Source organism: Manis javanica, chromosome 6 (genome assembly GCF_040802235.1).
Source record: "Manis javanica isolate MJ-LG chromosome 6, MJ_LKY, whole genome shotgun sequence".
Taxonomy (NCBI): Eukaryota; Metazoa; Chordata; class Mammalia; order Pholidota; family Manidae; genus Manis; species Manis javanica.
In genome coordinates this window covers 5,245,450-5,260,468 of record NC_133161.1, presented here as the reverse complement: position 1 = coordinate 5,260,468, position 15,019 = coordinate 5,245,450, and the positions used below count along the sequence as shown (strand labels likewise).

Sequence of the window (15,019 nt, the reverse complement as noted above, 5' to 3'; positions counted from 1 at the left end):
GTGTGGGATGCCACAGAAGCAGTTCTGAGAGGGAAGTATAATACAGGCCTACCTCAAGAAAGAAGATCAATTCCTAATAAACAATCTAAACTCACAAAGAAATTAGAAAAAGAGGAACAAATGAAACCCAATGTTAGTAGGAGGAGGAACATAATAAAGATTAGAGCAAGAATAAACAAAATAGGAAAACATATCAGTGAAACAAAGAACTGCTTCTTTGAGAAAACAGAATAGACAAATCCCTAGTGAGACTTATCAAGAAAAAAAGAGGATAGAAAGAAAATCAGAAATGGAAAAGAAGTTGCAACTGACACCACAGAAATACAAATAAATATTAGAGAATTATTTGAAAAATTACATGCCAATAAATTGGACAACCTAGAAGAAATGAACAAATTCCTAGAAAAGTACAACCTTCCAAAATAGACCCAGGAAGAAACAGAAAATCTGAACAGACCAATTACCAGTATAAAATTGAATTGGTGATCAAAAAACTCCCAACAAAGAAAAGTCCATTACTAGATGGCTTCACAGCTAAATTCTATCAGGCATTTAAAGAAGAGCTAATATCCATCCTTCATAAAGTATTCCAGAAAGTAGAAGAGGAGGGAATACTCTCAAACTCATTCTGTAAGGCTAGCGTCACTCTAATACCAAAACCAGACAAAGATACTACAAAAAAAAAAAATATTTTAGACCAATATCCCTGATGAACATAGATGGAAAAATCCTCAACAAAATATTAGCAAACCAAATTCAAAAATACATCAAAAGGATCATCCATCACAACCAAGTGGGATTTATTCCAGAGATTCAAGGATGGTACAATATTTGTAAATCAATCACTGTGATACCCCACATTAATGAGAAGGATAAAAATCACATAATCATCTCAAAAGATGATGAAAAGGCATTTGACAAAATTCAACATCCATTCATGATGAAAAAAACTCAACAAAATGGGTATAGAGGGTATGTACCTCAACATGATAAAGGCCACATATGACAAATCCACAGCTAACATCATGCTCAATGGTGAAAAGCTGAAAGCTTTTCCTCTAAAATCAGGAACAAGAGAGGGATGTTCACTTTTACCACTTTTATTCATCAGTACTGGAGGTCCTTGCTATAGTAGTCAGACAAAACAAGAAGATAAAAGGCATCCAAATTGATAAGGAAGAAGTTAAACTATCACTCTTTGCAGATGACATGATATTATATATAGAAAAGTCTAAAAATTCCACCAAAAAACAGAACTAGTAACTGGATTCAGCAAAGTTGCAGGATACAAAATTAATACACAGGAATCTGTTGCATTCCTATACACTGACAATGAACTAGCAGAAAGAGAAGTCAGGAAAACAATTCCATTCACAGTTGCATCAAAAAGAATAAAATACCTAGGAATAAACCTAACAAAGGAGGTGAAAGACCTGTACTCTGAAAATTGTAGGATACTCATGAAAGAAGTTAAAGGCAAATAAATGGAAATCTATCCCATGCTCATGGATAGTAAGAATTGCCCAAATGGCTATCCTGTCCAAAGCACTTTCCATATTCCAAGGAATCCCTATCAAAATACCAATGTCATTTTTCAATTAGTACACATAATCCTAAAATTCATATGGAACCATAAAAGACCCCAAATAGCCAAAGCACTCCTGAGACAGAACAACAAAGCTGGAGGTATTACACTTCTTGACTTCAGCTATACTACAAGGCTGCATTTTGGTACTGGCACAAGAAGAGACCCATAGATCAATGGAACAGAATAGAGAGCCCAGAAATAAACCCATGTATATGTGATCAATTAATAGAAGATAAAGGAGCCATGAATATACAAGGGGGGAAAGACAGCCTCATCAATAACAAGTATTGGGAAAACTGGACAGCTACATACAAGAGAATGAAACCGGATTACTGTCTCATTCAATACACAAAAGTAAACTCAAAATGGGTCAGAGTGTAGGGGGTGGCCTTTGTCTTCCCCCACATCTGAATGCAGAATGGGGAAGCACCAGCTTGAGAACAACTGGTGCCATCCTTGGAAGTTATCTGCCCACAAAAGCATATATTGTCCTCAAAAATGAGCCAGGACGCCTCACGCTGGATACAGGGAGACCTTGGGGATGTGTGCAAACACCACCCCTGCTTACTGGGCAGATTCTAAGAAATCAACAAGATGTTCTGGCCTGTCCCCCCTGAGAAGGGAAAGATGAGTATAGCACTTGGTTGGGGTCCGAGAAAGGCAGTATGAAAATAAAAGAGCCGCGCCACATCGGGGCTGCTGCAGCCATTGTCGGTCTGTCCGTGTTGTGTTGTCTGTGTATTTCGTTCACTCCCATTTCACCCGAGCGAGCGGCACGCAACACAGAGACCTGAATGTAAGACATGAACCTGTGAAACTCTTAGAAGAAAACAGGCAAAAGTCTCTTGAAAATAAGTATGAGCAGTTTTTTCCTGGACTCTTCTCCTTGGGCAAGGGAAACAAAATAAAAAATGAACAAGTGGCACTACATCAAACTAAAAATCTTCTGTACAGCAAAGGACACCATCAGTGTGGGAGGATATATTTGTAAACTATGTATCTGATGGGTTAACATCCAAAACATATGAAGAATTCGTATTCCTCAACACCAAAAAAAAACCTGAATAAAAAGTGGGTGGAGGTCTATCTGTCTTTCTCTGGACCCGAGTTCAGCTCCTGTCACAGCTAAAAAGTAGCATTTAGTCTGCACCTGGGTCCCCAGATCAGCGAGGCATTTAGAACCTGGCATTTTCTGGATTCTTTTTCCTCCCAGTTTGATGTAATTGTACATGAATGTATTGTCACAGCCCTCATCAGTTAAAACATTTATAGTAAGTAGTGACTTTTTTTTGGTATGTCTTTAAAATATTGGTTCTCAACTTGGGCTATACATTAGAATGACCCAGGAAGATTTTAGAAATATAGCATCCTGGCCCCACCTGCAGAGCTTCTTGTTACGGTTGATCCAAGTGGAGTCCCAGCATCAGTATTAAAAAAGGAGGAAGAAAAGAAACTCGTCATATCCAGGTGATTCTAATTTGTAGTGAGAGTAGGAAACCACTGCCTTACAGCATGGTCCCCCTATGTTTGCTGACACACTGACCCCATTTTCCACTTCCTGCCGAACCTCTTTCCCAGCACAGCAAGGAATGTGTCTGTGTGTGTGTATCCTGGGGCAGATGGTGTCAGGCTGCTTCTCCTGAGCCCTAACTGCCTTTTTCTCAGTGGAAACATTCAGATATAAATATAGCTCCCTTCACAAACACTGGCACCTCTGTTTTAGAGCACTCAGTCTTTGGAAATAGACCAAAACCTGGAAAAGAATTCCAGTAATTTACGAAAAGGTTTTTAATGCTGCTGTTCAGGATGCCGTTTCCTTCCCCTCTCCAGTGAGTGTTGCAGGGAACTGCTGCACACGGTCGATAACTACGCAGTGCTCCAGCTGGATATAGTGTGGTGTTACTTCCGCTTGGAACAGCTGGAGTGCCTCGACGACGCGGAAAAAAAATTAAACCTGGCCCAGAAATGTTTTAAAAATTGTTACGGAGAAAATCATCAGAGACTTGTTCACATAAAAGTATGTTACTCTAATTTGTTTTATGTATTATTGAGCCCATTTCTAGAATTTGAGTTTATTTCTGTTAAAGTATTTAGACTGCTGCCAGAAGGTGGTTTATTTTGATAATAGTGTGCAGCGTCCTCTTTTGGCGGTATATTTTAATGGGATGGTTAAATGTTTTACAGGCTGGGCTGTGACTTTGGACTGCGCAGTGTTTAGCCCAGAGGAACCCAGTTTGCTAGTCACAGGCCTCCACTGAGGGTCCCTCTGACCCAGAGGGTGGGTGGCTATGTTCTAGTGGAAGATTTAACTGCGGGAAGCAGACACTTTTGAAAGCAGTCGTTGACGTGAATGAGTCAGCTCAAGAGCTGTTATTTGAAAAAGGATTTTTCTAAGTTGATTTCCACAAGTCATCAGAATTCTGCTTGGAAATGGCAAGGCAGCATAAAATACCCCTCCTTTCGGGTTTTTGTACACTTCTCTACCAACCAGAAGGGCCGGGGTCCCGGGTGCCTGGAGAGGTGTTATGACACCATTCCTTCCTTGTGGGGCAGGGAAGCCATTGAACTCAGGGGCCTTCACTTTTGCCAATCAGTAGTAGTGACACTACAGACATTTTAGTAATGCCATATTGCCACTATGGAGATGAGGGAATTACAGATGTGAGTTTTATGGACATATAATCAAAAATAAGACAGTTGTATCTTTTTTCCCCCCAATAATTTCAGGGAAACTGGGGGAAAGAGAAGGTGTTGTTTGTAAGGCTTTACTTGCTTCAAGGCATCCAAAATTACCACAGTGGGAATGGTGAAGAGGCTTGTGAATATCTCAACAAGGTAAGGAGACGAATACGCCACGGTTGTAGACATTTTCGCTGACTCTTTTTGTCCCCTGAAGTTAAGTATTTCATAGACTCAGTAGTTTGTGACTTCGGGGAAAATGTCCCATTCCCTCTTCCTCACATAGACTATCAACATATTTGTATTTGTTAGGGCTCAGCCAAGGTTTCCCCGTTACAGTGAGCCAGTGCTTGCATTGGCTAGAGGTTTCCTGGGCAGTGGGGCCGTTCTGCCCGCCCTGCTCCTGAGAGTCCTCTGCCAGTGGTAGGGGGCAAAAGACGGCCCTGGACCAGCCTCTCAGAGTAATGTCCTGTGGTGCCTGTCACCTCTACATGCTGTTGGCCTACACTTAACCACCTGGCTGTGCCCAGCGCCAGGGGGGTGAGAAATGCCATGTGAACAGCTCAAATGCAGGGATTTTAGTATAAGAAAGGAGGAGATCATGGCAACCAGCTCCTCCCAAAAACTCGGCCTGTTTTCTCCTTTTACCTTAAGTATAAGTCATGGGAGCAGAGTTGTCTGCATTTGCACTAGTTGATAATAGGTCAGGTTTAGAGTTTTTGTCTAAAATCTGACACACCCTATTTCACATGGGTACAATCTAATTTCTTTCAGGCTTTGCTTTGTGTTAAGTTATAATGTTGCTATAGTTACATGATTCTTGTATTTTTCTGTCTGTAGGCACGTCAGCTCTTTAGAGAGCTATATATCGATCCATCCAAAGTTCACAGTTTGTTGCAGTTGGGGTTTACTGCCCAGGAAGCTCGGCTTGGCCTTAGGGCATGTGATGGGAACGTGGACCACGCGGCCGCCCACATCACCAGCCGCAGAGAGGTAAGGTGGTCTCGTGGCGGCGGCCTGGGCCTCTGCTAAAGTGTGACACTTGAGGCAGTAGTGAGCTTGCCTCTGAAATGCCTTACTTTCAGACATGAAAGAAAAGGATCATTCTAGGGTAGATACTGATAACAAGCAACCCTTTACTACCTCAGACTGAGAAGGCAGGAGAAACTTGTCTTTTTCAAGTGAAAGTAATTTCAGCAGTGCAGTTTCCTTATTTTCCTTCCTGCTATGGTGGTAGCAGCTCATAAGTACAGTTACCAGGCAGTCTTCTCTCTCTCTCTCTTTTTTTTTACCATAGCATATTTCTGGAAACCATTTTAAAGGAGGCTGTGTTTTCCCCTGGGGCCATTGTTATAGTGTGGGTGGCATTCTTGCTCAGAAACAAGTCAAATCATAGGAACAAGTAATATGATATGAAAGCAAAGGTACAAAACTACAATCATTTAAAATAAATAGAAATCAGTAGAATAAAACAACTTTAGCTTATGGAGTTGGAGGGAATGCTGTCATACCTAATACGTTAGTTTTGCAGTAAGGTAGCTCTGGGCCAGAGAGACCTGGTGGTGGGACGTTGAGAGGGGGAGTTTTTTTTCTTCTCTAAAACAAGAAGTTAGCATATAGATTGTCTCACGGGTCCTTCCTAGCTGTAAACGTCAACCATTGAAGTCTCTAGAATCTTCTTGTGTATATATTCTTTTTTCTTCCTTTTTTGCTAACACCAGCATAATCCTGAAGGAGAAAAGCAACCATCTCAGGTGTTCGGCAGAGGGACAGGCGAGCGCAATGTGCTCATTGGCCTGCCTGGTCCTGGGGAGAGGGGTTCATGGTTGGTCACATGGCCGGCAGCCATCTAAAGGGCTGTTGGTTCCTTCTTTTAAATCACCAGCTCTTAGTTACCCTTCTCTCTCCCAGACTGCCCAACATTTCTCCTGATCCTGGGCCCCTGGCTCTTGCTGTAGAAGTCAGTGAGTGGGTAAGGGCAGACCTGGAGAGGCTGGTGGCACCTTGTGGAGCCCAGGTGAGCAGTGACCGTAAAGCAGACACTCTGCTGTGTTCACTTCACCATTGCTTCATTATGGGTAAGATTTTGTTAGCATTTGGAAAGCCAGTGTTGGAAATGAGATGGTTTGAAAAGTAATACTCATATATAATTTCTCCTTACATTAGATATACTTTATAGTTTATAAAAGATTCTCATAATCATGATGTCATTCACTTTGGCCTGTGACCACCTGTGAGGCCACTGGGGCAGATAATTCTCATTTTACAGATGAGGAAAACCGAGGCTCAGAGGTTGACGTTTTTGGGGTCATGTGTCAGTGGTAAAACCTGAACTAAGACTCTGGTTTCTTGTGCACTTTCCACCTGCCATCTGAAAATAGTATTCTGATGCATTTTTACAAAAGGTTCTGAAAAGCCAAGAGAGAGTGTAAAGAGTAAAAGTTAACTACTTTACCATTACGATTAGCATGTATAGTGTGTGGGGGGGGGGGCACGGGGAGGGCTGTGCAACAGAGAGAAGACAAGTAGTGATTTTACAGCATCTTATTACGCAGATGGACAGTGACTGTGAAGGGGTATGTCAGGGGGACTTGGTGAAGGGGGGAGCCTAGTAAGCATAATGTTCTTCATGTAATTGTAGATTAATGATACCAAAAAAAAAAAATGTTAACTACTTTACTTCCTAACTTTTTAAGTAGCAAAAATAAATATCTTTTAAAAATAGTGGCATCATATCATATATGCACATAATGAATTAAGCTATAAACCCTGGAGACAAGAGAGGAGAAAACTGCAGTGCATACAGTGCAGCGGGCCCTGCTGACTCTTCACCCAGCGGCTGCCTGTCAGGAGGAAGCCTTCACGCGAAAGCAACAGAAAGCCCAGTTCTGCCCGCCCGCAACACCTCATGAAAGGGCAGGCGGGGGCGGGATTTAGTGGCCTGCCTCAGTGTAAGGCCAGAGACAGCCTGCGCCTCGGGTCAGTTGATCCAGAGGCTTCGCCTTGTTGCTTTGTCTCTGTCCCCTGTGTTATCCCGGCACACCAAGAGCATAGCTGCATCCCAGGATCCTCCGAGAAATCCCCAGCTGCTCACTGGTTGGCTACCCTTAAGCCAATCGCTGTGGCCAGGGGTACGGGTAGGGAGCAGAGACGAGAACCCGGAGCAGCCCTTCTGAGGGCTCCCTGGAAGCTGGGCAGCCTCCCCCACCTGGGGAGGCCCAGGGTGGGCAGGGAGGAAGACCGGCACCGCGTCCCGTGGAACTCACGCCCTGGAGCCCGCTGCCTTCTCTGTTCCTGAGGCCTTAGGTTTGAGCATCTCTCTGAGCTGAGGCTTAAACTAATTCTTAGAAGTTTGTCTTTTTTGTACAACATGGCCCTGTGAACAGGCCAGTTTCTCATCTGGCAAAATGAACCAAGACTAAAGGAACTGAGATCGCTTTCCATGCTGAGGTATCAGGAGGCCGAGAGGTGGCAGGACAGCCGATTGCTCATCCTGACCCTGCAGCAGCGGTCAGCCCTGACGGTAGAGCCAGTCCTCCTATCAGGTTGGACTCTACTGTACCCGTGTAATAGTCCAGTGCAATACTGTCATCTATTCGGTCTGTTTTATTTTTCTCATTCTTTCTAGTATAAAGGAAAGTGTCAAAAAATACTTTCACTTCCTCATGTGTATCTACATGATTAAAAGAAAGCTTAGATATTTACCTAAAGAAAAGGTATTCTGAAACTCCAGCTTTGTGTCAGATCTGTGTTAGATGATGTCTGGATCCGGTGTCTGCTGGCTGGCAGCGTCTTGCTCTATGTTTGAATGTTGTACGTGTTTCTTAGCCTTTTGAAGCATAAACGGAAGAAGCTGAAACTGAAAGCGAAGTGTGTGGGACATGGTAAAGGCATTTGACACCAGCCGTATGTGTGTATGAAAGTCGGAATACGACTGAAGCCGAGTGATTTTGCTGCCCTGTGTGGCTGGTGTAGTGAAGCAGTGTAAGGTCAGCTTGGGGGTGTTGGTGGGGCCAGAAGTCAGAGCCCTGCCTGAGAATAGGGTGCTGCTGCCTGACTGGGCGGCTTGAGTAGGGGGCGAGGCAGGAAGCGTGAGCCTGTGGGTTTAGAGCTAGAGGCAGAGGCCGTGAGGGGTCGCTGCAGATGGAGCTGCAATGCCACCATTAGTACCAGTCGCCCACCAGGAAGTTGTCTGATATTAGACAGGAGACTACTGTCTAAGGATGCCTTCATCCCCGGAAATGTTTGGGGCATCTCTGCGTTCCGCCAGTCCTCTTGCTGCCCCCATGGGAATTGTTGGCTCCATGGTGATGAGTCCACTATTTTCCTGAGAGACGAGACCACCCTCTTGTTGTGTCCAGGAAGGTAGAAGGGCCCTTGTTGCTTGGGCTGAGCCACGGAGGTAGGAGCGGCTCCGTCAAAGGGGAGAAGCTGCTTTCCCCAGTGCTCTCCCGGTGCCGGGGTGAGGACTGGCCACCCCCAGCACTGCCAGAAGCCTCGTCCCAGCTCTCCTGGCTGCAGCAACCTTGGCCAGGTCCTTTAACTTTCTTGAGAGATTTCTGTCTTCTCCTTGCAAGATGATAAGATTCGATTAGATTAGTGGTTTTCAAACTTGTTTTAATTTAGGTGTTTTGTTGGGTTTTTTTTAGCAGCAAAATCTTTTTAAAAATGACATTGGTTTCCAAAACAAATTCAGAGCACCCCTGATTGGGGCAGAGGTGAGAGAGGACAGAGACCAGGACCCCCCACAGCCCTGCTCAGGCCCTTACAGCGGCACCAGGCACCGCTGGGACTCAGGGTCAAGAACCGTGGTATTTGATGACCTTTGTCACCTTATTTGGATCATTCTGGAGGTTTTAAACAGACCAATAGGCCCTAAAGACACATAGTCATTGCTACCCAGAGTGTGTGGGTGGGTGAGCAGCCTTGGAGCCCCCGGGAGCCCTCGCCCCTCCAGAATCCACATTTTAATAAGACCCTGGTGGTTCCTCAAAGGCCGAGTAGCCTGCCCACCACTCCAGAAGCCCTTGGCCCCTTGCAGGACGAGCCTTCATCCCTGGGACTGGCAGCAGGAGCCCCCGGGTCCCCTGGGCCTGTGCTGGCGCTGGGCGCTGTGAACGCTCTCTTCCGCCCTGACCTGGGGCCCTGGCTCTGGCCCGTATGCCCGGGAGCAGCACCCACCGCCCCATGCGGGCCTCATGCTGTTGATGGGCCCACCCGCTCTTCTGGGGGGCAACCCTGTGAGTGCCACAGAGCACAGCGTGAGGAGGCTTCCTACCAGATCTCAGTCCCTAACGCAAGTGACTTTGCTGTTTTTCTAAAGGAGTTGGCCCAAATAAGGAAAGAGGAAAAGGAGAAGAAACGCCGCCGCCTGGAGGACATAAACACTTTGAAAGTTATGGGCTTCTCCACGCATGCCGCCCGGCAGGCCCTCCATCAGGCCAGCGGGAACCTGGACAAGGCCCTGAAGGTGACGTGCTCGGAGCAGCCCAGCTTGCGGGCTGAGGCACTGCAGTGCCCACTGCTCCGTTAAGCGCCTCTCCAGTGTCCTTCCGTGGTGCCTGGAGTCCCGCTCCTGTGAGCAGTCCTCCCATCCCTGTTTCAGATCTAAGGGGCCGCACTCTCTCCTCCAACCCCAGTGCAGGGCCAGAAGGCCAGGCCCCACCTCGGCGCCCACCCGCAGTCTGGCAGAGTGCACAGGGCAGGACCTTGCTTGAGGTTTCAGGTCACAGCAGCGTGAGGTTAACAGTAATGTGAAGATGATGATATTAAAGTTTCAGTATAATTTTTTTGAATTAGAATGTTTCATTTGAATATCTAGTTTTATTTACTTAGTTGGTAGTCCACAGTGGCCTAGGGACCTACAGACGACTGGGGAGACAGACACGGTTGAAGCAGGGTGGCCCAAGGGCTGCATGTGGGGGTGCGGCCTGTGGGGCCTCAGGGCAGCCTGGAGGGTGGCGGCATGAGTCCCTGGGAGCTGCGGGGACTGCCGAGGCAAAGGTCACACACCTGCCAGCGGAGAGGGGCCAGAGGTGGGGAGGCCGGGTAGGTAGCGGCCCGGGGGGCAGGTGTGGTCCTGACTGCCCTGCTGCGGAGTTCACCCGGGCCCCGTGGGTTGGGGGCCGGCCCTGCCTTTGCCTTTCGGTCTCCAGACCTCCTGTTCCTCAGAATCCCCACAAGTCGGTATTTTTTCAGTGTGTGTGCATGTACATATGTAATTAACTTAAAATGAATTTGAATATCCAGGCTAACTTCTTGTGTTAGAGAAATACAAAAGGCAGGGAACTCTGAATGTGCGCAGGGGCTGATACAGCTCCAGAACAGTCACTATGCAAGCAGTGCATAAATACAGCTTGGTGTTAGAGGAAACATTCCCCAGAGGGGCTCTTTAAGGCTAAGAGTTCAGAGCTGTGTGACGGGGAATTCACGGATCAGAAGAACGGTGCTCTTCTCCCTGACACTGTGACCTAGGGCATGACCTTCCCCGCGAAGCTGCGGGGGCCTTTCTCTTCCCAGCGCTTTACGGCCTCATCTTCCCAAAGGCTGACCTCCAACTAACTTGTTTCCTTGGAATCCCTCTGTCTCCCTCCCCCTCTCCCCCCCTCCTTCCTTCCCTCCCTCTCTCTCCATCCTCAGCAGTGATCTCCCACCTGGATAATTTGACTTCAACCCAGGTATCACCCTTGGCAGGTGACACCCACTTTGGGACACCCACCTCCTTAGACCCCCACTTGGTTCGGGCCCCTTTTCTCTGCTTCCATAGCACCCTTTGCATGGTTCCATCATGTGCCCTGTGCTTGTGTGTGAGTGTGTCCCAGTGTGTCTGCCTAGCACATAATAAGTGCTCAGTCTCTGGCTGAGGAAGTGAGCAGGCTTTAATGATCAGTAAAGGGTATTTCTGTGTGCTTTTAGATTCTTCTCAGTAATCCTCTGATGTGGTGGTTAAATGATTTAGATCCTGAAACCAACAACCATCAAGAAAGTCCTTCCCAGGAAAATATTGACCAAGTAAGTGAAGATGCATGTGGGCTCCCCTCTGCCTGTGCAGCCTCGTGTGGGCTCGGTGGGGGGCCGGCAGCGGCTTGGCTGAGTCCCCGGCCCCCGGCCTGACTCGGGCCCACCCTAGGCGGTCAGCCAAGCATGAGGCAGTGGCAGGGGGTGGGCACAAAGCAGGAGGTATTTCCTTCAAGAACAGGAAAAATAAGAAAGCAAAGGGAAGTTCTTTCTTCGGGCTCCTTTCCTCTTTTATATGTAAACCACTTTATACATCAGCTGTTGTTTCCGTCAGCCCGTTTCTCTGCCGGTGACCTAAAAGGCTGTCACTGGCCGCAGCACATTTCCCTCCCCGTGTCGGTGCACTCGCTTCCCCCGTATTAGCACATCTGGCACACTGATCGCCTTCCTGATGGAACTCGCAGCTAGGCCTGAATAGCACGTTTCCCTCGGCCCACAAGCTTGCTGCCCTTATGCGAAGATGGGCGTTTACATGTCTGGCTCAAGTCTTCCTCGGTCCCCGCCAGGTTGCTTCACGCACACCGGCTAAAGAGCGGAGGGCAGGAGGGTCTGTGGTTTTCCAAGATAAGGCTGTCCTGGCTCTGGGTTGGGGGATACGGGTGTGAACGTGGCCGAGGCCTGTGGGCAGCGGTCACCACCTCCCCGTGCTCCCCCGTAGCTGGTGTACATGGGCTTTGACGCCGCAGTGGCTGACGCTGCCTTGAGAGCCCTCAGGGGGAATGTCCAGCTGGCAGCTCAGACCCTGGCTCACAATGGAGGACGTCTTCCTCCTGACCTACAGCTCTTGGTGGAAGATTCTTCGTCAACACCATCCACGTCCCCTTCCGATTCCGCAGGTGGGTCAGAGGTCTCTGCATGCCAAATCTGCTAAACCGGAAGCTGACGTGCGGAGGGGGGGGGGGTGACCTCCTGACTTGGGACCGAGAAGGGCGTTCCAGACCCCTGCGCTTCGGCTGCTCAGTCGTGGCCAGGAAGGGTTATGGGGGTTGATGGGGCGGCGCGGTCTTCCGTGGATTTTTCTCCTCTTTCTGTTCTTCTCCCTTAAGTCATGTAGTACTACACTACTTTTTTTTGCAGGTACGTCTAGTGCCTCAACAGATGAAGACATGGAGACAGAGGCCATCAATGAAATACTGGAAGATATTCCAGAACATGAAGAAGATTATCTTGACTCAACTCTGGAAGATGAAGAAGTTATTATGGCGGAGTACTTGTCCTATGTAGAAAATATAAAGTCAGCAACAAAGAAAAACTGAACAAGTACTATGTTACAGCTTATAAATTCATTATGAAAAGCCTAATGCAGATCTTCATTTTTTCTTCTTTTGATCTGATTTGTTTCAAGAGTGCTTCCTGCTGAGGCATAGGAGGGGCGGGCAGGGAGCAGGGACCTGCAAACTAAGAGGAGGCCTCGTGGGGTGGGGTGGGGTGGGGGTGGGTGCTGGTCCCTAAAGCCGTCTTGGGGAAGGAGCTGCCTCTGGGCCAGTCTTGCCGTTCCCTGGCTGCCTTCAGATTCTGCACCCCGAATGCCCTCCCTGCTCCATTTCTTTTCACCCGGGAATGGGAAGGGCAGTTGAAACTTCTGGAGAACTGGGCGGCCCCTGGGGAAGTCTCCCGGGAGAGGTACTGGGGGAACGTGTGCACCTCTGTCTCCTCTCCCCCTTGCCCTGCCCTCCCGCCTCCTGAGTCCGCTGTTGACCCCTTCCTTCCTCCTGTGAGGCAGCCCTGCCTTCCTGCTCTGGCCTCACTGCCCCGTCCCTAAACTGGCCTTGAAGTCTTCAACCATTCCAAGTGCTTTGGGCCTGTAGATGCAGCATCATCTATAGTGGCCGAACCAAATTGTGGCAGATGCCTTCAGCCTGAAACATCAGTGTTTTATGCTCTTAGTTTAAAATTATGCACTTGAGATTCAAGGTTAAAATCCAGAGTTTATGTGTGTTTGAAATTCTTTACAAAAATAAAATCTTTTATTAAACCCTTAAATGCTAATCAAAGCAACTTATTTTTAATTAGCATTTTCAGATGTTATGCTGTCATATTAAACTCACTCCTGACTAAGATACCCATCAGAGATGTAAGATGTATTTTCTCCAGGTTTTTGTAGGTTTGTTTTTTTTTGGTGTATCTGCGTTAGAAGACTATTTCTAATGGTGTGTAGTTAGCCTCTTCATGGCTTAAATAACTGTTCTCATTGCTCCATACACTCCTCTGTAGATGTGTACTAAATGGAAACCCTTTTCAGCACCAGGACACAGCTGGTAGCAGCCAGACACTGAATCAAGTGCCAGATGTGTTTCTGACCTTCCAGAAGTTGCTGGAAGCTGCCATGACTCAGGGCAGGTGGGTCATGTTGTTGGCATCAAGCGGCTGTTGAAATGCTTTGACTTTTTCACTCACCATTTTCATAAAGCTTAGGCAGCACTCCAGTTTGAATGGATGGAAATCTTGTCATTCTTTTAAATGGATGGTACAGACAGAAATAAAAGGTGGAAAATATATTTAAAAATTGTCAGCCTAACTTTGCCTTAAGTTACTCAAACAACTAAACTTTCATAAATAAGGGTTGCAAATGTCTGGATAGCCTAGCGTATCATTTATATTAGAGGTTTGCTTCCACTGAGTTTTGTGAGTTAATCAAAAGCAGTTGATGTCTGTTATAAAAAGATGACGTGTAAAGAGCAGGGCTGGGGCTGATGGCGGGGTGGTAGGAGGAAGCACGGAGGGGACAGGTTTGTGTTCTCAGCGTGGGAAGGAGCTGATGGCTTAGGTGATGTGGGGCTTCTCAGCCTTGTTTCAGGCCATGTTAGACTATTCTGGACCTGAATTGCAGCTTTTAGCTAAAAAGTTACTATCCTGGACTTGGGCCAGGTATGGCTTTTCTAGCTTCCCAAATGCTTTTTTTTAATGACCAGGGACAAGGCTAGGGAAGCAGAGTCACGGTAGCAGGTCTCTGACTTTGCTCCCCTTTCTCATGAAGAGATGCAGAGAAGCCAGCTTTCAGGTTGGGCAGCTCTGGGTATACACCAACAAGCAGGGCCGCCCGTCTGCGTGTGGTGGGACATGGGCTCTGGTCGTGGCTCCGCCTCTAGCTGGTTGTGTGACAACTGACACTCCTCTGGAGGGCAAGAAGAGGCTGTGGACGTTCGTGATGAAAACATCGACGAAGTAAGCAGAAGGTAGTGTGCTTAGGCTGGATGTGTTCTTGGGGAGATGGCCCTTGGAGGGGCTGTCCTGGGAGAGCTGGAGGGTTCCAGACCCTCCAGATGAGGAGGTAACGGTGGGGTAAGCCAGGCTGCACATGCCCTATTCATGGGGTCACGGGCTGTTAGACCCGTCAGAGGGTGTGTGCTGGGGAAACAGTGAGTCTGGAAGGACTGTGGAATACCACCGCAGAGCACCCTGAAAGGTGGGCAGGGGTCTAGCTTGAGTGGCAGCCTACTGCAGCCCTTAGCCCTAAGCTGGAGTGGGGTGCAGAGGCTGTGGGGACTGGCCTGAACATGCTGTCTCAGCGAGATGTGATGCTGGCCACTTCTGTGACATGCCGTCTGTTCTTGGCACTGGTGACACTGCCACATCCTGCCCATTTTCCTGCCCATATGTCCTGTTGCGCATCCAATTGATTTATCAAAAGCAAGAATATATTCTCAAAGGCAAAGGACATCTGTTTTCTGGTCATCTTTATACCCTTAACACCCAGCAGAGGCCTCTGTTGCTGAAATAAAGCACCCAAATGTA

At 47.5% G+C, this 15,019-nt stretch overlaps 1 protein-coding gene across 1 annotated transcript in view; it reads left to right on the top strand.

Annotated features, from left to right (window-relative positions):
* NUB1 (negative regulator of ubiquitin like proteins 1) overlaps positions 1-12,585 on the top strand; it is a 42,104-nt gene extending 29,519 nt beyond the window's left edge. Inside the window, exons 9-15 of the mRNA XM_073238197.1 lie at positions 3,419-3,605; positions 4,316-4,423; positions 5,108-5,260; positions 9,591-9,737; positions 11,183-11,278; positions 11,943-12,120; positions 12,362-12,585. Coding sequence (XP_073094298.1) covers positions 3,419-3,605; positions 4,316-4,423; positions 5,108-5,260; positions 9,591-9,737; positions 11,183-11,278; positions 11,943-12,120; positions 12,362-12,540 — 1,048 coding nt within the window. The 3' untranslated portion in view covers positions 12,541-12,585. The remainder of the gene's footprint in view (positions 1-3,418; positions 3,606-4,315; positions 4,424-5,107; positions 5,261-9,590; positions 9,738-11,182; positions 11,279-11,942; positions 12,121-12,361) is intronic.
* The last annotated feature ends 2,434 nt before the right edge of the window (positions 12,586-15,019 follow it).